At 40.0% G+C, this 23,700-nt stretch overlaps 1 protein-coding gene across 3 annotated transcripts in view; it reads right to left on the reverse strand.

Annotated features, from left to right (window-relative positions):
* sbf2 (SET binding factor 2) overlaps positions 1-23,700 on the reverse strand; it is a 77,568-nt gene that overhangs the window by 24,646 nt on the left and 29,222 nt on the right. For all 3 annotated transcript variants that reach the window (XM_068595971.1, XM_068595970.1, XM_068595969.1), the window contains exons 4-17: positions 19,893-20,027; positions 19,385-19,495; positions 18,330-18,435; positions 15,009-15,141; positions 13,793-13,901; positions 13,399-13,512; positions 13,081-13,158; positions 12,728-12,841; positions 11,795-11,923; positions 11,434-11,532; positions 11,074-11,278; positions 10,791-10,900; positions 9,927-10,076; positions 4,172-4,240 (exon numbers count right to left, since the gene is read on the reverse strand). In XM_068595971.1, the coding sequence (XP_068452072.1) occupies positions 4,172-4,240; positions 9,927-10,076; positions 10,791-10,900; positions 11,074-11,278; positions 11,434-11,532; positions 11,795-11,923; positions 12,728-12,841; positions 13,081-13,158; positions 13,399-13,512; positions 13,793-13,901; positions 15,009-15,141; positions 18,330-18,435; positions 19,385-19,495; positions 19,893-20,027 (1,662 nt within the window). The remainder of the gene's footprint in view (positions 1-4,171; positions 4,241-9,926; positions 10,077-10,790; positions 10,901-11,073; positions 11,279-11,433; positions 11,533-11,794; positions 11,924-12,727; positions 12,842-13,080; positions 13,159-13,398; positions 13,513-13,792; positions 13,902-15,008; positions 15,142-18,329; positions 18,436-19,384; positions 19,496-19,892; positions 20,028-23,700) is intronic.

Here is a 23,700-nt window from a genome sequence, read left to right on the forward strand (position 1 = left end):
ACAGCTACTAGAGAGCACATACCATACAGTGCTCAGCTTAAGGCAGTAGTAATGCTGGCCCAAACTACAGGCGTTAAGGCGGGAGCACCTTGGCATAAGCTCAAGTCTGTTATTTGATTAGCTTCTAATTTCTCTCCCCAGAGCCGGTCACAATACAGTGATTTCCATTATCACTCCACAGCTTGCCTTTGGAGGATGAGAAGGGGGTTGCTGTAATTACAACTGACAGAATCAAAACAGCTCCATTCCCAGTGGGACGGGCCAGAGGCCGAGAGAGAGGAGAACTGGGAGGACAGGCGGCACAAGGAGAGCTCATACCCAGACAGAAGATAATCTGCAGAAAGTGTGGGAGGCCATTTTTCTCCATTGTGATTCAGACATATTTAGCTTTTTCACATTTTCAACAGAATTGCTCATAAACATTTTAATAATTTATGTAAAAAATATGGAAACATCATATTACACAAATACTGAAAAATTAAAACACTTTTTGGGGGAAATGTTGCACTTGCGTAAAGAAATTACAAGGTCATCCAGCTGACTAATGACAGAGGCCAAGAAGAAAAATAAAGAATGTGAGACAATACTTTCGAGGGATTTTAAGATATAAATATAGAACACAAAAAGTGTATCCCCAGAATATATTTAGTAACTCCCTCAAAAATTACAATTCAGTCTCAATTTTCAGGCTGAAAACCAACGCCTATTACATTAAAATTTCGACAACCCACACCTGATCTACCCGACTCGTGGAGTGCCAGAGCGCAGTGTTGCGCTAAATCATGCGGCAACATATATGGGAGTTTTTATTAATATAAACTGTTCTCCCCAGATGGTTACACTTTGCTAATATCAGAGGAACCAAGCATACCAACATACATCGAGAATGGGAATTAGGCCAGAGAGACGCTGGATGACAAATCTGCTCTAGCTAGAAATGTTTTGAAGAGAGGCTATAATGTGACCAACTCTGGCACCGGACTGTGGAACACGTGGTCTTTGACTGACCGCAAAAAGGTCAGATTGTAAGAATGAAGCTGAATGAAGCTGAAGCTGAGGCTGTAAATAAATGGCGACAATTACAGTTATACGTTGTTGAAGCCCTCTTTCGACAGTATGATAATACCTCTGTCCCGGGAATGTGTTACGTGTCTTGCAGCAGATGTTGTGTGGGTGTGTGTGTGTGTGTGTGTAGGGGGGATTTGTGTGTGATTTGTCTATGCTGTCTATACTCAGCCTGGCTGTTCTTTTTTGACTTGTCAGATATGTGCAGGTCATTTTGACCGCGGTCATCTCTACCCAATATGATAATACAAAGCTTAAAGAGTCATCCACGAGACAGATGGCAAGGAGGAGGACAGGGAAGGAGAGGAGAAAGCACAGGAAAGGGAGGAGTAAAGGAAGGTGAGAAGTGAAGATGAAGGGGAAGGAGGGAGTACAGCGTTATCCGACCCATCTGGCCGTGTGACTAGTGAAGAGAAGGAATGCAGAGCTGAGGGAGAATGGGTGGAAAACAAGCAGAAAACCCCCCAAGGAGACAGAAATGAGAAAATGCTGTGTACAAGTCAAAGAAATGAGGCTATCAGGATTTGGGATCTTGTTTTGAACTCTGGGACATGATCCCGAGGTTCACACTATAATTGACTGCGGCCCCCAAACATCAGCTGGACAGCCATCCAGCATCACACGTCAACTGTGTCCCTCAGTGACTGAGGGACGGTGCACGTCACTGAAGGAAGTGCATACTTGTATTTAGACACAGAGTGTTGACTGCCATGTCTGCTATGTCACCAGATTTAGGGCAGCAACCTTTTTATAATGCACTGGAAAAATTCTAGCATTCTTAAATTGAAGTCATTATCTCTGAAGTCCTCTGTGGTAACGCATGCCTGACCTGTACACAATCCATCTCCTCATTTTTGCAATTCTTCATGAGTTCGTGTATTGAAAGGAAAACTACTCGCATCCTAAAACCATTGAAAACCCTCTACTCAAACAATGTATTTAAAGACTTTCATCGTGTAAAACAAACAGGGAAAAACATGTTGACACATTGAAAGTCAGACTAATAAACAAATCCATCATGCCAGACATACACATACCTGTGTAAAAACACAATGTACAAGTTACATAAATGTTCCAAAACAAAGTAAACATAGATACGGTAAATCAAGCGCTGGACATTTCTGAGATGGAAAAGTAAGTACGTCATTTCCCTCACGAGGACATGGTGGTAAGCAGTTTGAGAGAGCAAGACGCCAAATCCCTCCACGAATAAACTATGGATGAAAGAATGCTAACAGTCAAGTGTTCTTGACAAGGAAGCTATCTAGAATGGTGTTTGGCTTTTTCACTTGCTGCTGTATCCCATCTGTGTTGTCCCCGGCAGGAGGCATTTACTCCGGTGAGACATTAGAATTGAACAATGTGGGACCGCAAAGGGCAGAATAACAAAGGAACCAGACGTCAATCACACCAGTTGATCTCCCGATAAACCCACCACTCGCTAGATAATGAATATCCGAGGAAAATGTAAAACCTCAACTCTCACAAAGGGCCGTACAAAGGTTGAGTGGCGTTTAGATAAACTTTACCTACCCAGACTGAATGAGACCATCCATGCACAAGATATATTGCATATTAGTCCCCACCCCTTCCCCTTCCTTCTATCTGAAATTTTAACCAACATCTATCAAATACTGTTTCATAAGTGGGCTCTTGGGCAGTATTAGGAGATTTATACCAACAAAGTTACATATAAGTCTAAGACACATACACAACAAAGTTCATAACGGTGAGAGAAAAAACTGCTTTTCCTGGTTGTCAACAGGAAGCAAGATCAACAATATCGATCTCTTCCGAGGTGAAAAATAAAAATAAAAACAGTTCTCAAAGTGACATTCCAGGTTATATTACCCACATTTGACTTCCGCGATCAGATTTAAGGACAGGTTAATAAGTTGCTATATAATGTATTCCCCACACATAGCTACTGTAATGTAAAAGCAATGGTTCAGAGGTTGTTATATAAGTTTTACGTTAGAAGAGCTGGATGTCTAGTGAGGGGCCTCAAAAAGATGAGAAGGTTATGTATGCTGAAGTGTCATGGGACGTACTGTTCTTGGCAAAATTATGGCTTCCCATTCATGTTACCAAAATTGTAAGGCTGCATTTTGTAATATTTAAAAAAGGATCATGCATGTCTTCACACCCATGATAACAGCTGCTGGGCTGATCCGATTCCAAACTTTGTCTTTTTCTTTTTTATCTTTTTGCGACTAAACTAGAGATTACAGAACATTTGGAGAGATTGCTTCTTTACTTTTCACCCTCTGGGTGAGGCAGAGCTTGTCACCAGTTCCAATCATCTGTAAATAAGGAGGGAAACATTCTAAAAATAATATTTCCTCTTATTAGCCACCAATGCAAGACAAGAAAATAATTTATAATCTTTCTTCTAAAATGGCTGGAGATCACTCCAATGTGTCAGAATTGCAATCTAATCTTTGATCAATCTAAGCTTTGCAGTGGTAAATCCTCATTAAACAAGCATGAATGGAGATAAAGGATGAATCTTAAATACTGAAGGCCTAAAAAGAAACAAGAAAAACCCCACAGGACTCATCTAAGAGAACTGGATGAGTCATGGGAGAGGTCAGGTCCCAGTCCAGCCCATCAGGGTTTGGCACTGGTACCCACACAAAGCTGGACAGTTGTGTCAGTCCCCAAAGCAACGAGCAAGCTGTGGGGACAAAGCTGCGGTGAACGATGCAGCTGCCCTGAAAACCAAACGCCACGGCCCGTCCACCAGTGTTCCCTACACCACATACGACTTGTACTGCACATTATTGGGGCAACACGGACACGGATTTATGAGAGTTACAAAAATCAATATATGATTATCAACAACATATTGGCAAATATTTAGGATTTTTCTTTTTTTTTTTACAAAGAATTGAGATGTTTTTTATGTTGTGTTTACAAACCACAGACAATGAATTCAAATCAATCTGCCTTTAAAGCTTTATGTTACATTTATTTCATGTTAAAATCGGTCAAATATGTCATTCAGCTCAAATGTTTCGGAGTGGCGACAGTAATTTCAACAGCTCCAACAGTGTGCATGTGTGTGAATGAAAAAGTATTTATTAGGTGTGTACAATTTCCTTACCCTGTAGAAGGCTGTTGACAGGGGCAGCAGTGCGGCAGCCACCGTGTACTCCTCCGAGCTGGAGCAGTCCTGTGGGTCAAACGACAGGGGAGGAGTGAGAGCAGAGCGGCGCACAGCAGGAGACATGCTACACGGCTCTGCTTCTTTTCACTGGAGCCCCAAAACAAGAAGCACAAGTTTTCAACAGAGGTCAGACACCACAAGGCCTGAGGAGAAACAATTTTGATAACCACTTTGTTATTACAACACCGTTGTCTGCAGAGATCCAGAGGGGGCAAACTTCATTTTGTTTCCTGATGACACATCTGCCCTGTTAAATATTAGGGCAATGCTAAAATAAATAAATAAAAAGTCTGCCTCTAACTGTGCTCTGCTTCAATATTAGGACATGTGCTTTCAATATCCTTATATAATCCCTGCCTTTACACAATTGTCAGAGCCTTCCAGTGTTCAATTTATTGTTAATTTTATGTTCCTCATTCTTGAACTCCATAGATTGCTTTACAAGGCTCGTTGAGGAAAATTGCAAGGCGTTGCATAAAAACCTTTTTCTTTTGTTTTTTTTTTGCCATAACATGTTGTGTCCATTTATCAAGAAGGTATGACGAGCCAGAAAGCACATTTATACAGTTTTGTTTGTCATTTATTTTTTTTAAATCAGGGAATAGTTGCCAATATTCACTCCTTTTAAGAGAAGGCTATTACGATGAATTGTAAATTAAGAGGTTTAGGCTGGGTTGCACCAAGATGGATTAAATTAATCCTGGTTTAGAGTTAATCTTGGGTTGGTTACACTAGGTTCAAATTGGTTTATACTTCATCACAAATGTGTTGCACATCTTAATTTTAACCCTGAATCAGTTAAACTAGTTTAAACAAGGGTTAAAACAGGATTCATTTTTGTTCAATGTCTGCCATGGTGGATTCCGACGAAATGTAATCATAGCCTACCACGTCAATAAAACGGAGATAAACCTCGTTTGAATATAACTGCTAATCCAGGTTTAGTCCAGGTTTAAAATAACTGGTGCAACAGATTTGATTTTAATCTTCATTTGAATGAAAATTAAACAAAGATTGTCAAAGGGTTAGATCTACCCAGGATTAATTGTAAACTAAGGTTAAACTAAGTTTAAAGTTGGGTGCAACTACATTAAAAGACAAACCTGGTTTATAGTTAATCCTTGTTGGTGCAACCCAGCCAGGGGACTCAACTATGCAACATACTATAAGAGACTTATTCGACTAGTCATTTTGGCGGGAGAGACAGCGAGAAAATTACTGCACTTTGTGATAGTGGTCTTTGATGGAGAGGCTCTGTTACCGCCAGTCCTCCCCCCAAAAAAACACAGACACAAGAATGTAAAGAGGGGAGAAAATGCAAAACACAAGTTCCACGGCGACACATGAAAGCCTGGCCCCCTGCCTCGTCAACTAAGCAACATAGTTTCTGTTTATTATTCTTGTCGCTTGTGTTTCTCTTTGCAGTTATTTGGGCTGCGGTGAAATGTTCCAGCTTGGAGCGGCACCAAAGCATTGTTTACCAGCATCCCAACAATGCTGCAGGTCACACAAGTTCATGGCCCCCAGTCAAAACAGAACAACAAGTGGAAACACACCGGCAGAAAAGCGTGAATAATTAACAAACCGGTTTGATTTTTAAAAAAAAGAAACAAAGAAAAGAGTGAAGTTCAGCGATGCATGTCATCGGTTCTTTGTCACAGAAACATGTGAGAACAGAAATGGCACAGTCATACTTCAGATGGAGAAAAGCTTTGTCCAGGGGCTGCATCAACACGTCATATCTAATACAAAGTATTTACTATTAGCTGTACTTAAGCTACACCTAATATCGCCTACAAAACTCCACCTTAATCTCCTGTTAGCAGACCGGGGGCAGAGTGACAGCTCAACGTTACTCAGCAAGCGTAACTAAGCAAACAAGTAAGCAGTGAAACCTGCAGCAGATCTGAGATAAGAAGTGAATGAAAAGTGAAATCTGAGCGGAGTGGTTTCTATTCTTCAGCATTACGTAAGGAACTTGATAAAAGGTAAAGGTATTGTATTCATATTTTTTGGAACTCAATTATTGTCAGAGCTGAATAGAGCCACAAGGGTGGGGGAAACATGTGAAGGGCCTTGTGTGTCCCCACACTTCTGTTTGCGAGGACACCCTGCCGACTTCCTTTCCTCCTATTATTTCACCATTTTCTCCCTCATTCTTGAAGCTGCAGGAGCTATGATCGCAATGATGACTAACACAGCTATTCTGTCTCAAGACACGTATACAGCGATAAAAAACAAGAAGCATGTGCACGTGACAGAAACAATGGAGGATGTGAACAAAAAGCAGCTTCCTGCATCACAGAGAAGTTAGCACTTTCCAGGAAAGCAGTAGAATTAACTGACTATTATGCCATTCTTTAATTTGATTTTTTTGGCTGTGGACAAACTAAAATGTCTCAGCTCAGAGGAAAGTTAACTTCTGCTTGGATCACCAATAGGGATAGGATTAAGCCACGTAGCTGACCTTGGTGTTGCAACAAACAGATTAAATCACAAAAGCATAAACGCATGTTTACTTGGTCATACTGGTGAACAGTTATCAGATCATGGGAATGATACCCAGTACAGATTGGCAGTGACCATGTTACATAAAACAGTCCATTAAGGCCACTAAGGCAGACAGAGGCCATGTTCTCACAGCAAGGGACAGATTTATGATCTAAATCAGGTAAAAATGGAATGAAATCATCTATTCACTCTTAAAGGAGATGTACAAAGTGACTAAAGCGCAGTAAACAGACGTCAAGGGGAACCGAGAGGACAGACGAAGTTGGTCGGCGCTTCAGTTCATTCACTCGCAGTTCTGCGATTCAGACATGTCAGTCCGAAAAAGTGCCTCGTACTCTTCAACAACATCTGTGTGTAACGTGCGCTCTTGCACATCAGATGGTCAAGCTCGTGCAGAAATCATGGATTCCATGCCGCACAGGGCCGCTTCCCATAGACTTCCCGCACAAATCCCTCTCACAGTTAACTGCCAGTCAGAGTGTGTTTTAGAGCATCATGAGGCCCTCGGCCATGAGACAGCAGGGCGCAGAGGGCTCATAATCCTATCTGACAGGAAATGGTTGGGATGCCAGGATACATCCACAGCAGGACTCATTTCCCCACATGGCTTGCGCAACCTTTACTTCTAGAAGCTGCAGCACTGACACGCACACACACCCACAAATAGAGGTGCAATTAACTCAAATACCCCAATGAGGGTTGTTACTGTGAGTGATTCATGACAAAAACAGCCCAGATAAGGATTATAACAGATGTTTAAATGTTTCACTGTTAACAGTTTCTGAACACATCAACTCATTTCGGATAAGGTATCAATATTTGTTTTATCCATTACAAAAAAAATGAAGAATGAACTAACAAGGTACAGTAGCACCTCCCTCTAAAGTTCTCACCTTCTACCTATTATACATCTTTCTGATACATACCACTTTCTGTTGCTGCGCTTCGCTGCGAACACTGATTGCAACCAGACAGCCGAACCGTCACTTTGCCTGAAGTTACCAGTAAATACTAAATGTTGTGATTAGCCTCATAATGATGATGTCATTCAAAATTAATGTGTCACATCAACATGGAGCCAGAAATCCTAATGAGGCATCATGTTGTCATTTCGCAAAGAGTAAGCAACATTTTTTACAGAGAAGGTCACTTTGGCTTTTGTTGAGCACCGAAGGATCGCTTGCACACACTTGCACACACACACACACACTATGTAATATAATTTTAGGGATCCTACGTGGCTGGGTGTTGAAAGAAAGGCAGCACGCAGAATATGAAAGTAATTACTGGCCCAGCATTTACTATTTATCTTCCTTTTAACAGATCATCACAGACAAATCCCTCACTGCCGAGTTGAGATCAAGAAATGAAAGTCAGGAACAAATGCCCGGCTTCCATTTTGACGTCGAAATGAAATGACACATAAAACATAATAACTACAAATGAATTAAAGAAAAAAAGCCATCAAAAACTGCTAACAACGTGCACTCCACATCAACTCTTTGTATAAAATTGCGATTTTTTTTTTTACTATGTTTAGCTGATTCCTTACTTTTTAGCAGCATTTATGACATATCGAGTTAGGTGGGACAGACCTCTTTCAGTTTGTATTGTAGAACTTGTTATGGTAAATAAGTTATTTTTAATATGAAATATCATGGTCAAAACAAAATGGCGCACTTTGGAACAATTCTTGAAAAAAAAGTATCACCATTAATCTATCCCAACAAAAGCCAACACATTAGGATCTCATTTCAACTCGTAAAAAGATGCACTCTTGCCTGGCAATCAGCAATGTTCACAAGAGTGTGACAACGAAATAGTACGCAAGTTTGCATTCATTTAAACTATAATCCAAGCCTTGACTAAGGAAGGCACGAAAAAGAGATAGTGTTTTATCCTGATTGTGGTTTTATTCTGACTTCTTGTCATTTTTAGCTTTTTAGCCTTGCCAGGTAAACGTTATAGTAGTGAAGCAAACGACACGACATGTCCTTTGCCGGGGCAGATGCTGGGATTAATTGGCTTTCTATAATTTTTTGGGGGGGCTGGGTCATGACTGGAATCTAAAGTCACGTCATAAAAGTTGCACTCTGTGAGGACTGCTTAGCACGATTAAAATCCTTGGCCGATTCAAGGCAGTAAAACATGAGAAACTACCAATAAAGACCCGGCTGCTCTGGCTGAGTGAAGCCTCACTGACTCTTCAAGAGCTGCACAAAAACACACGACTTACACACTTTGACAAGTAGCCGAGGCACGAGGGCACCAGAAAGAGACACATGCTGGCTGACAAACAACAAGCAGCATCGTTGGGGCTCGGCCCGCCAACATGCTGTCCGTTTGTTGTTAAAATGTTAAAATAAATGAAGACAAAATAAGCAGCAGAGGATGGACATGCTTATTCGCTACATGTGTACTACTGTCACGCTTCCACATTGCTCATGTTAAACTAGAACCAACGACAACTCATAAAATATGGTATGTGCTGTAAACGTGTGGTACAGCCAGTGCTAAGACATACAACCAGATATGCATGTCCCATTGTGGCCTTTGCCATCAGTTTTTCCATTTATCTTGAATAATATTCATGGTGTGTTTCTTTCAAATTATAGTTGTCATATTCCTGTTTGATACAGAATTGAATTTTTTTTCAAGTTTAAACTTACATATAAAGTTGCAGCTATTTTATCAGTGGACACATCAATCAAATAATATTAATCAACAGAAAATGAAAAGTAAAACTAATATCATTTTTATGACAAGCTATTGCACACCACAGTTACTGATGAATGATGCAATTTTATTAAATGTTGCATTATGGGTGGAGTTTGTTTCTTTATTAATCAACTGAATGCTCAAACTACCAGATCAATGAACATCAGAACTTTCTAGAGCCCAAAGGCAACATCTTCCAATTGATTGTTGACAGTCCAAAACCCAAAGATTTTAAATCTATAATGATGTAAAACATAAAAGAAAAGAAAATATGAACTTCGAAGAATGGCTGGTAATGTGTTGTTGATAAGTGACTTAAAGTTTTATTTACAATGTTATTGTCAATTAATTTTGGAAAAATCAACCGTAACAGCAATACTACTCCATGGCTGCATGACGTATTTCACATGTTTCAGTGTGGATGCAGTAGAAAGAGTGTATGACTTGTGTCGGCATGACTTACCTGGAGGGCACAGTTCATCATACGAATGATGTAATCAAACTGTTGGTGGTCCAGTATGGCGCGGTTCTGCTGAACATGAAGACTCAGTTCCTCAGTCAGACACTGGCGTGCCGCCTTGCTTTTCAGTGCGCGAAGTGCAGCTGGCAGCGCCTGTTGAGAGAAAGATGGACAAAGTGGGTTTAAAATAACATTAAAAAATACCTCAAAATAAAAGGGCTGACCTGATAAGAGAGGTTAATTAGACATAAAATAATGGATCATTTGTGATGGTTAAAATGTTTTGCTTCCTGCAATTTTCATGCTTTTTAAGGACGCAGGCCCTTGTTTTATGAAATATAGATTAAAGAAGAGATTTTTTTACTCCCAGCTATGATGGCCAGCTGTCTGGTTCATGACCATTTGGCAGCAAAGGATTTACAGGCTCATGGGGGGTTCAGAGAATACATGCTATGCATTCTTACATTTGCACAGAAATGCAGGCCTAGATTTTGTAACTCTGATATGAAGCCAGTGGGATTCGTAAAGTAACTGGCAAAAATGTAATTTAAACACGTTGGATCCATATTGGGTAGAATCACAAACATGGGTCTACAATGAAGAACATCTTCATGTAGTGTAGATGCTTTTAGAGGACAGGAACCAATTCTTTTCTGTGTTAAAATAATAACTATTGGATCATGAATAGAGTGTTTTTTACAGGCCGTATTTCTGTGTGGCAGCTGATAAATATGAGAATGATGCAGGCGAGGAAAGATCTAGAGCTCCTTAATGGTCTGCTGATTCAGCATTACTAAAAGATGCCTTCAGTTAATGAGCTTGTTTAAAGGTTGATGAGCTCCCCTGAGGAAGGACATTGTGCATCACCTTTTCAGTTTCCAGAGTCTTGTTGTCAAAGATGAAGGAAATGCAGCTCCGTACCACCTCCAGCCTGCGAGCGCTGTTAAACACGGAGCCGCTCTTACCCATGATGGATACTAGAATACAGAAAGACAGAATGGGAGAAGAATGACAGCAGGTTAAAACTATAGCTGCTGCAAACATCAGAGCTTTTTCACTGTGAAAGAGATGTGACACAAAGATTGCAGCTATGCAAAGCCTCATCACAACAGTCTGCATGTACTATACGACAGTAGAAAATTGACCGTACCGACGGGTGGTCCAGCAGGTACAACACACTTTTTCTCAGATCGTGTGGAAGTAAGAGCGCTGCTGTGCTTTGCCACACCCTCTTGCATCATTTTCTCCACCTGTTCGTCATCCAGCAGGGGGAAGGGTACCTGGTGCACCCGCAAGTGGGATCCCTCCAAAGGTCGAGGCACTTTCTGGAACGCCATGTGGGGGTTTGGGTTCTCCTATAGTATACGTGCCAGTGAATCACTTGTATTAATAGGATACACATACAGCGAAACATGGGCAGAGCATGCTAAAATTAGGAAATATGTCCTATACAGCACAACACAAATACAACAAAGGAGATATAGCTGTAGATATTGGCATGAGGTCTTACATTTCTGTATAGCTGCTCAGAAAATGTCCTGATGTGCTTCTGCAGATTGGCAGGGCTGACCTCTTCTTCCTTAAAGCTGTCAGTGTCTAAGGCCACCAGCTACAAAACAGACAACAACACAGTAATATCAACTATTAGAGGGGCTGGAACATCTAGAAAATAAATCCAAAAGTATCACAGTGCTCTTGCAGCCATACCTTGATCACCATCATAACTGATTACTGTCTGTATGTTATCAGTCCACATTAAAAACTCTATCACAGTCCCTCTAGTGTAATAACTTTGTGTATGAAGTTCTCCACTTGCAGCTCTAAAGTAAAGGGCAAAGTTCAGCTTTAAGTGGAGCATCATGGTACAGTACCTCATCAAAGAGATCGCACGCTCGGTAAGGCGGACCTCTCTCTGAGACAAAGCCAGCGAAGGCCATGCCATCCAAAACCTTGGTCAGAAAATCATTCTCAATGAGGCCTCGTTGGCCCAGGAAGGCAGTCTGGATAATGTCAGAAATAGATCAGTTACAATCCCACACAGATGGGAGCAATGTATTCTTGTTCATAAGGATTTGCTGTAGACTGAAAAGCAAGCATAGTAATCACAGACTTAAAAAAAAAAGAAGATATCTCAGCAAGGGGCCTGAGACTAGGATCTTGTATTGTTAAAATCATGAATATGTTCTTCTGCATGCACAAAATGGGAAATAATTTACTTTGCGCATAATTATTTGCGCTTGCGGGATGAAGAGATACAACACAGGTCATTCAAGCCTTCCCCCACTCAGCAGTTCCAGGCAAAAAAGCGGAGCATTTGTTTATAATGTGATCCATGTGGGGTACTTTGAGGATGATGTGCTAAGGGGTTACCACGGAGACATCACAGAAACGAACAAACAAAAAAACCCGGCACAAAACAAAAATGTAAACCTAATATGTTTCATGTGGCTCATTGCCGGGCTTTGCCCAAGGTTACGGGACTGTGTCCGAAGCTTGCATAAACACAAGGATAGCTTCACAGAAGAGTTATGAAGCCTCAGCAACACACTTCAAAACAACATGCGCAGGCATGCGCACGAACACGCACGCACGCATATGCACACGCGCACGCATATGCACACGCACACCTGACAGGTTTATCTACCCCCACTGCTTGACTCAGACTAAAACATTCTCGGCAGCTAAAAGAGAAAAATGGGAGTATTTGCTAAATTTGTTTGTTCTTAGGTCACGTATTGGAAAATATGTTTTTTTTGCAAAACATTCATTTTGGCACAGGGAATTCCATTATGTTGTTATCTTACCTTGTGAAAGTGAATAACGGGTTCAGAATGGATGCGGATGAGCTGCAGGCAGGACCTGTAGCCCTGGAAGAGTTGTGCAAACAACCTGAGAAAGACTGCCCTCACCTCCTTATCCTGGAACACACACACAGACACACACACAGACACACACAGGCCTCATCAAACAACTATGCCACAAATGCAGTCTGATAAGTTAATTACGCAACAGACGTGCTATTTATTTTGAGAGTAATGGGTTTAAGGTCAGTTAGTGCTCCCACTCAAACGCTAACCTTTAGCCGATAAGATGCTTTTTTTTCTCCCCTGGAGGACCGCAAATGAAAGAAGGACATTTGATAGTGATGCTGACTTACCAACAACTTGAGGTTGGAGGGAGCAGTGCGAGGCGGAGGGAATGCATTGTCTGCTATCTCCAGATCAGGGTGCAAAACCTACACAGAATAAATGTTTCTCCACATTACTTACTTGTCTTCGTTTCAACAACAATAAATATAAGTGAACAATGGTATCTGTTGAGTAACCTGATAATACAGGATAACTTTGAGTTGTATACCTGCTGTTGACAGTTGAATACATTCATTAAATAAATTACGTTTTGCTTGCTCAAATGTCATCAAATTCTGATCATTTAAATAACAGGGCTGCACCTGTAAGTGTATGTTTTTGCTTACCAGGGACAGGGATGTCTGTGTTTGGTGTAACAGAGGTTCGGGGAGCTGGGACAATTGAATGCACTCAGGAATCTTTATAGTGCCTCCATCCAGGTCAGCAATGATAACATCCAACTGGTTATACAAACATAAAGCACAGACAGGTCAGGTGGTTTGATGGTGAAAGAGGGCTGTGAGCAACGACACGTTTGCCTGACGAGGATCCGCCAAAACCAGTTAAATAAATATCTTGCTCAAGTGAAGATTACTTAATCTTCTTGTGTAACAACATCCTCATTTTTTAAAATTAAAAATCCCTTGGTCAGTTATTGGCAGCATTGAACAATTTAGGATCTTCATGTTCTGTGAATAAGTACAAGAGATTGCTGGATGCTTGTGACTCATCTTCACTCACCAGATCCTGGATTTCAGTCTGAAACATGGAGTGAACTCCAATGATGAAGGGAGTGGGTGAGCTCAACACCTCCAGCAGCCGTGAAGGCAGAATAGGGATGTATGGGTAACTAAACACAGGAAGGGACATAACAGTAAATACACAGTGTACCCAATGAGACGAGGAAGAAAGATGGGGAAAAACTGAGAGCTTTTAATGTACTTCCTATGTTTGACATTATTCTGAAAGTGACAATCAAGTGGCTCCACTCACATTAAAAGATAAGACAGCAGTAAAGCCAAAACCTGCCCATGGCATTCGCATGACATTCATACATTTTTCCATGACATCATTAACAGGATTGTGAAATTGTACATCATCTTAATCATCTACCAGAAACTAGGGCTGCGCAACATGGACAATAATGACTTCATAACTGATATACAGCATAATTTTAGAGGAGACGTATGCAGAACAAAATTTAAAAAAAAGACCATCAATAATGACAGATAACTGGCAAACACGCATTGGGACTAGGTCAGATGAGCAAATAAATGTGCGGTATTTATTTAAATCAGCCCGTAAGAAAAAAAAATGCGCTTCTGAAAAGTGCTGCAGCGGATTTAGTGGTTGATTTGCTTTCCTCAGCTTATCGGGCACTTAAAACAGAGCCATAATTAATGTTATTAGCAATGTCTGAGGTTTTACAACAATGTTAAGACAACATGTCTGCTCTAAAAACGGCCTATTGTCTTAATGCATGTCTCATACGCCACTGTTTATTTACCTGTTTTGTTGCGTTTGTTATGTCTCACTTGATGAATGAATGGATTTGGAATCAAAGCAACAACGTTGTGGTTTGAATTTGTAAAAATGTAAAACAGGGGAGAACCATTACTTCTGCTAAACTTCCCTCCGACTTTCACAAGATAAATACAGCATTGCATGTATTATTTCTCAAGAGGGAAGGAAGTTAATCACTGAATTGCAAATGAAAAACACTTCCAGTAAAAGTGAATTCTGAGAAAAAGTGAGTGGACAAGTTCTTTTGAATGTACAGGACATACAAGGCTTGTATATCCTGATCTTAAATAGTGATTTTATCCAGCAGTCAATACAATAATGAACAAAGTTATTCAACTGTTGAATCAAAAGCCAAGGAAGTCATGACACCAGCCGAGATGTTAGAGAGAAGTCACATGATCTGTCCGGCCGCTGGGGTTGAGCACATGCTTACCTGTATTTAAGGGGAAACATGAGGGCTTCCAGTGCACGACATGCCTCCTCCAGCCTCTGGTAACTGGTGGAGTGAAACAAAACCTTGTGTTCTGTCAGAACTGCACAAAACAGGCTTAGAACATTTTGGATTCCTGAGAACAAAAAAGCAACAGAGAACAAAATTAATGACGTATTTGTTGATGTGTGACTGCCACATTGTTGCGTATCTTTCATCAAACATTCATGGCTATTTGTGGAGGATTTAAAACTTCAAACAGAGATAAGATCACACAACGTTCTGTTGGAATCCACAACAGCTTCAAGACTAAAGACTCTATTATATTCTGTGGAATTTTTTAGTAATTTTGAGACCAACCACATAATTCTTAAAACCGTGGAGAAGGTTGTTGTGCCACTAAATTGGGTGCTATTGTCTGTGTACCAATCTCATCAAGAGAATAGGTCTGCCAGTGGAGAAAGTGCTGCATGACTCCAAATACAGAAGCGTTGATTCAAATCTAATTGTAATTGTCAAATTGAAGTTCAATGTTTGAGAATAGTCCCTGCTCAGACAACAAAAAGTCTGAGCAGAAAAAAACCCCGACACGACTGTGGCTAATCTCACTTTCATCTGCAAAGGCCACTGCAGCCTCTTGGATTAATTGAATATACTGTCGACTCCATGAAAATGATGCCTCTTCTCTTTGGTAGATGAACACTGCACAGTTTATATATTTAAGTAAAGTCCTACTTATTATGCTTATTTTTGCTCTTACAACATTGTTCAGATTTCTTAAATTTGCACTAAACCGTTGTGTATTACTTCATCAATCAAAACACTGCTCTGCAGAATCTTCAGTCTGCTATTTGACCACTGCTTTATTAAAGAAACCTGCTCGCTCATGATGGCAACAACAATACATTTTTTTAAGACTAAACAGGTCAGTTTATGTGACACAATGAATATAAACCAAAAGGAAAACTCATCTCTGAAAACAAAGGAAATTACACAGTCTCATACAGTATAAATAATATTTCAAATACCGACGTGACAATCAGGAAGAATTCTAAGTTTACAGTTCCTGTTATTGTTTCCTATCAAGCTCCACACAGACCAATTCATCACACATTGGAGTGATAAAGGGAGAGGAACACCGGCAGACATATCAGTGCCACTCGGGGTGCTGGGTCTGGATGTTTGTCTGTCTGAGTGAAGCACCTCAGTGATAAACAGGAAATAGAACCAGAGCCTCAACTAAATAAGAGATTTTAAGGAGGAACAGACCGTACAACCTAAATTAGTCCGTTCATCTTTTATAGACACGGTAAGTTAAAATGAACGCTCTGCTATGCTTCAACGATTGAGGTTCCTGTTTCATAATCACACCTCAGCTTCAGGTGTTTACTTATCTTGTGGAAACAGCAACGCACTTCCGTGCCCTAAATAAAAAGTGACAGCAACATCCCCGGACAACAGGAGAGACAAAGGCAACAAACAACAAACAACAGGGCTGTTGATGGCCGGTTTATCTCGCCCCGGGGGACTGCACTTCCTGTTCAGTGTGACATGTTTAACACACATTCCTCTCTGGTGACTCGGGTGATCCGTGCACACAGAATGATGTGCTGACCTGACGACCTGCACGGCTACTCGCCGATCTATAAATGGACATGAGGATGACCTAATGAGTGTGAAAAATACACTCGCTGGAGTGTAGCTGATTTTTTTTGTAAAGGATAGGAAAAATTAACCGTCAATGTCTGACAGCTTGACTCTAAAATTGTATACATACATTTGTCCTGCTGCAATGTCCAAAACAAATAGTGTATAGTATATGAATAGTTGATCAAAGTGGGGTTAAGGACAAAAACAACAACACATTCCAACAACTTGCTCCTTGACACTAAAATACACCAGCACTGTCTTCCTGGTATGATCCGAAGAGTAGACTGAGCCATTTAGGATCTATGTTCCTACACTCTGCAATATGCATATCTAAATAAGAGTTAGAAGAAAAGAACCATACTACCGCCATGTTTGTTGACACTGTCAGCCAGTAGGCGGTTAGCATAGCTCAACATACAAACAGGGGGGACAGCTATCCTGGATTTGTCTCAAGGTGAAAGGTAAAGAAACTTATCTACTTTCTATTTACAGGCTATATCTTGTTTATTTGCTCTGTAAACCGGTATGAAAAGAATAAAGTGTGGTTTTTAAGTTAGCAATTTTCCACTGGAGTATTTAATAAACAGCGTCACATATAAAGCAATGAGCACCTTTACAACACATATTAGTTATGGCCCTGTAGCTGCTTCGAGGACTAACAGCGCTGCATAATGTATTGAACTAATTCATAGAAACAGGCTTATGAGGACTGACAGGCCATGGCCAGGATTTGAGTAAAGATTGCTTTGTGATTTTGTATCCAGATTGGCTACAAATGCATGAATTCCAGCTAACCCTGATCACATGATGTGTCGTGCAAGTACCCCCTCATGTGCATGTTCAGCACGTTGTCCAAACAAACAGAGGATGGTGTTAATACACTCAGGAAATAAAATCCACTCTGTTTTGAATTACATTCTTCTAATCAAATGAGGATAAATGAGGGCCAACTTTCCATTACAAATCAAATTGCAGGTGAATCATATTTTATTTCCCTCTCAGCTCTAACAAATGTATATGACGAGAGTTGCAGAAACAAATTCCTCTTAAATAATCTAAAAATGTAATGTACAATAGCTTGGGTCAGGATTTATGCCAAACCATAATTTTCAATGGCTAAAAAAAAAGTGATAGATACACTCTTCAAACACCATGAGTCATGGCAATATCTTTGACAAAACACGTATTGCTTGTGCAAATCATTTACAGTCTTAAAATATTGAGCAATTTTGGCAATGTGAAACTAGCAAAGTGAATCAAATCTTTATCATGTGCTTGTTCTTGTCCAGACAAAATTACAGAAACGCTGATGGGACAAAGCGAAAACTACATAACCTTGCTTTAAACACATTAATGAGAATTAATGTGAAATATGTCACACACATTAAAGCTACTTAATTTAAATCAACTAGGACAATGTCACTAATATGATTAAGACAAATGTTCTTTGAGTGTCAGAACTGTCCGATGGTAACAACCAACAACACAAAATGTCTGAACACATGAATGAGATATTATGCAGATGTGACTGACTATAGAAAGAAATGATTGTTCATTCATTAAATTCAATGGCTGGGTTCATGTTCAAAACAAATATATGACGTGGCAGAGAAACAATTATACATTAATTCACAAGTCACGGCTTGTGTTAGCCGTTAATCAAAGTAGACCCACCGAGCTGCTGGAAGAGCAGACCAACACTTTTGCTGGTGACAGGCAAAGTGTTGTTTAAAGGCGTCTGGATGAGCTGACGGTCTCCTGCTCCCAGGCTAAAGAGCTTCTGTATAGGAAAACAAAAACAGTAAAGGTCAGGAGACAGTCATGGAAATGTTTATGGCCATCAGGTCGACAGTCATCCGTTAAGATTAATATGATTAGGGTACTGTGGTTGAATCAAATAAAGAAGACACAGACACGGCAGCTGTCATTGAGCAAAGAAAATCTCAATTACATGTTTTCCAAAATATAACTTGTACAGCGCACAGCAACATTACAGAATCCCTTAAAAAGATCCTTGGATTAATAATGCAAAGTTAGTATGTTCCACTGCTGAGGGTCTGTTTGAAGGCAGACCCGAAGATGTAGGATTTCAAACACCATCTTGCAGGAGAACAGGCCAAATTCTTCCCTTTTACAGCACATCAGCCATTGTCTCAAACAAAGTCTGATATTTTCCAGCGTGATTAGGGTTTCTTCCCGTCGGCAGTTGCAAACGTAAAAAAAACTTTACAATATGATTGACATATTTTGGCTCTAAAGTGTAAATATGTAATGTATTGCCTGGTTCACTGAAATAATAGCCTCACCTTCTGACGTGTGACCATCCAATGGTAGTTACTTACATGTTTTTTTAAACCTAAGTAATGTATTTAAAATAAATAGCTGTTATGAACATATTTTAAGAGCTCTGCTGTTTGCTGTCCTAGTCTCGACTGAGGAATTTTTCTATACGTAACATGATGGAAAAAAATGACAAATATGTAAAATTAAATTAAAAAGAATACCGACTGTGGCTGGACAACCACAGGCACCATCTCAACTTGACATTCCTGATTGGCTGCACAGCGAACGTAAATAAATAAATTAAGTAGCTTCACAAACAATCACTGTCTCAAAATCAAATGGGACAGACTCGACTGGTCTGGATCTGTGGCGTCCTGTGAGGAATGAACCAGCAGCAGGGAGGGGGCCTTACAGACAGTGGATGCTTTGCCTGAGTGAAATCTTACCTGGGATCCACCAGCAACAGGAACCTGGAATGTAAAGAGGTTGGCCACCAGACCCTCTAAAGGGAAACTCAAGCTATCGATGTGCACTGTGTAGATCAGTCCCAAGCACCCCTGAAATGACAACATGTGAAATACAACAGGGATATTACATATGGACACATACAGAAGATAACTACTTTGTATGGCAGCCCACAATAAACGCCGTCTGTGACATAAGGATAATGTTTGATAGCTGTTTATTCTCACAGCATCTAAGGCTGACCGTGTGTCTGCAAAACCTGTGATCAACTCAGACTCTGATGAAAGTATCAGAGGTGCATGTATCTCATTTACTTCACTGAATTGCATGCTAAACTAGGGCCTACGTTGCAGATAGTACAAAGCAGATAAGCGTCATCTCAGAGCTGCAAGATGAAAGCCTTGATTTGACAAAAATTCAGAGTATTTCTGCTGACCAAGACAGAACAATATTTTTTAATCAAGATTTAATCATATGGCGTCTTATTACCCGGAATATTTCGAGATAATCCAGCCTGGACACAAGAATGAGACTTTTTGGTGCAAACACTTGAGCTGGCTGGATCAGGCCATCCTCCTCTGCCTCCTCATCTTCATCTCCATCAGCCACGATACTCTTTGATCCCTGAAACATTAAAAAAGAAGCTGTTGCAGTTGAAGAGTTCAACACAGTGGCATGGACTGCAGAACATGAAATGTACTGTAGAGCAGGCCATCACCGCTGAGCTCCTACTTGAGCTTGTGAATATATCATGTGCCTCAAACTCATCACATTGTTCAGCACACGTCTGGCATGTACTATACGTCGCATGTGTTATTTGCACATTTTTCACCCCAACAGAGTTATCTGTGGTAATACTGAGTATTTTATGCTGTATTTTATTAACAAGTCTCACAATCACTTCTTGCTTTTCACTTGAGAGGTGAGTCACAAGATTGAAAGTAGAAGTAGTGGAAAATAAATTGTCTTCCTCCCACGACACAAAAATAGCCAAGATATGGCTCTTGCATCAGACGAAGTCATAGCATCAACCCCAAAACATCTTTGAAATTTTGCTTTGTCTCCAGAGATGAAACACACATTCGAGAATGTTGAGACTATCAATTAGCGTTTCCTAATCAGTCCTCGTTCAGCACAGCTGCTAAAACCACTGAAGCCAATCTATGAACACAACAGTTTTTCTAAAATCTAATAAAAGATCTCACCTACAAAGAGACAAAATCATGAGTAGATTTCCTCAGATAAGAGCCAAAATTAGTTTTGTTGCTTAGTGTTGCGTCCCTTCCCGAGTCATATACTAACAGTAAATGCAAATTAGAGACATAAGAGACAATAACAAAGATACCAACACATGCAGAATGTTTAGTAATTATGATGTTAAGCAAACTATATCATTTACAGTAAACACTATTCTTTATTGTTGATCACAATGTTACTTATTCAACTCACTTTCATTCTGAAATAGGTTTAATATTCTATGTGTGATTTCTGTGGTGTATTAATACTCTAACAGATGGATTTAATGAGCTATATTCAGATATGTAGTGACACGTGGGATTATGATGACATTTTACAGAAAGTCAAATCAAAGGAACACTATAAAGTAGTTTTAGCTCCGATCAAACATTTAACTCGCCCTAAAGTCCCGATAACCTTATCCTCCGAGCAACAGCCTCAGTCTGGTTTTAATTGTCTCTATCGTGGTTTCATGAGCGCTATCAGAGCATTAATACTCAGACTTCTGCGTGCTCATTCCTCACTAAAGCCCTTATCACAATCTGGTATATTTCTCCAGGCAGTGAAAACATGCCATAAATGCTTCAGTATCTCTGGACCAAGGAGTACGGGATTAAAATATTCCATTCAGATGGGGGTCACATCTCCCCATTATTCTTAGGATTTGGTTCAATTATTAGACAAAATACATTCCTTTGTAGCCTGTCTGGAGTCTCCCTGGAATCCAACTCAGTAGATAAAGATGAGAGGAAAGATTGTTAAAACACCGTCACGTTTCAAGAGGATCCTTAGTGCCAGACACTGAATCCAGCAAGGTGTGTTTATTTTGCCAAAACACGATGTTGGATGAGGCCAAATATAGCCTAACAAAACAATTAACACAAGGCTGACGAAAAAAGGTGGGCTATCAAATTAAAAAGTCTTCATAATATTGAATTTATATACACAAAGCATACTCAAGTCTTTTTTTGGCACACACATACATCTTAATTACTGTAAGATGTATTTGCTAAATAAGTAGAAAAGAAGAAAAAAAACATGACAAATTCTGAAGTGTGCATTTTCAAAACAGAATAAATATTCTACAGATGTATTAATGTCCACCCACGACAGCTTTAGAGTTGAGAAGCTTAGAATTTTGCGGCAACTTCCCACCTTACACTTTTACGTTATTTAGGATAGTATAGTCAGATACATCTAAAAATGCTTCACAAACATACATTAAATTGCCACAAATGACAAAATAAGCCTTTTTCTTCCGGCCTGGTGTGCATGCTGACAGTAAAGTTAATGGCTCTCTTGCTTTAACCTGTGCAACTTTTACAACCAGTCTGGTAATCCTGTCAACTTCCTTTAAAAATAAGGGTAGTAAGACTGAGAAATTAAGACTGTGAGAGCAGATACGGAAAAACAAAAACAAATGAGTGAGGTGAAATACAACAAATGTACATGAATCTGAGTCCCTTTCTTTCATGATCTCAATCACAATTTGTAATTAAACTGGTCTTGGAAAAAACAGTCTCTCTACTGCATAGACAGTGTATAAGCAGTGGATATAGTCACTGTGAGTCATTGACCCATTGGTTTGTGGCTACTGCTTTGAAGCTTTGAGTTCTGTATTTAGGTAAAGCAGACCCTGCTTAATCTTTTTTCTTACGCTAAATAGTGACAATCACTTTAGATGAACATCATACTGTATTGAAGAAGCCTTGAAACTAGTGATTGAGATTATACGCTCATGTTTACAATGTCTACTGAGGTAATAAATCAAGGGAGAAGTAGGGACATTTTCTCATTGACTTCCATACAATCTGATTTATTTTTGCAACCAGATGAGTCACCACCCGATGGCCAGTGTGGAAGAGAGAGGTCCTTCCACTCAGCCCTCAACAGAAAAAAGAACGAGAAGCGTTGAGGTTTCAATACAGCTGAGGCCCAACCAGCTTTAGGCAATGAAAAGTCTGTTTTGTAGGCTCTTAAAGAAACCCTCATAACAGTTAACAACTGGGCTATTTTGGGTTATATTCTCCCTTTGAAGAGACAATTTGCCCTAAATCCTTCATCCTCTCGTGCTTTTTGAGAAAATGTGTCCAGTTGTGCAAACGTAGGAATTTTTGTAATTATGGTCCACACAATAAGGTTATGAGGAAAGCATGAACTATTTATCACAGTATTGATACTCCAAAGTTACTCCCCCACTATTTAAAAGCTGACTCATATTTCTCGTACAAACTGTTTCAATAAAAATGATAACGATAATAAAATGTTTTGCTGATCAACTAGACATGTGAAAGGATGTGAAGTCACAGCGGGCAGAGCGACAGGAGTCATTTAAGGCCTCTAGCAAAGGAAAACACAGTGAAATAATTAGCTTGGTGTTCTGTCAGTTTTTGGCAGGGTGAGACATTGGGATCATTCAGAGGTATAAAAATGATCCTGTCCAAACAAATATGTTGTAATCAGTAATGTATGTTTTAATATTTGACATTTGTGCCACGTGGCCACTAATGCGCAATCAATAACAACAAGTATGTAATTCAAATCCAAAGCGCTGGAAGGGAGCACAGCCCTATCCTCTCTTTTATATCAGCATCCCTGCTCACCATCTACGAGCAGCTTTTTGTTTTCTAGTGCACAGCACCAAAATTCCTCAAGTTCAAAAAAAGTGCAAGTGTCTGAAAAAACAAACAACAAACCCAAAATGGAAAACAGAAAATAAGAACCACCACAATGCCCCACCTTTATATCTCTGACACAAAGATGAACCTCAAGCTCATAATATGAGTCTGCAAAACTCATTGATCATCATTGAGATGATCTGATCAGGAGCCTCAAAAGGAGGATGGCCCGCTGTTCACAGAGATGTGGTACACAGCTGTTTAATGGAGAGAGAAATCGAAAGATTTGTGCTTACAGATTTCCCTAAATTGTCAATGAGTGGCTCAGTGGTTACCACTGTTCCCTCACAGCAACACGTCATTAGTATGTTCTGTGGGTTTTCACAAGGTGCTTCTGTTTACTCCCAACAGTCCTCAAACATCTGTACAGTTGGGAAGCTGAA

The sequence above is a fragment of the Clinocottus analis genome, unplaced genomic scaffold (genome assembly GCF_023055335.1).
Source record: "Clinocottus analis isolate CAN_PGR_092001 unplaced genomic scaffold, fCliAna1.0.p SCAF_33, whole genome shotgun sequence".
In the NCBI taxonomy this organism is placed as follows: domain Eukaryota; kingdom Metazoa; phylum Chordata; class Actinopteri; order Perciformes; family Cottidae; genus Clinocottus; species Clinocottus analis.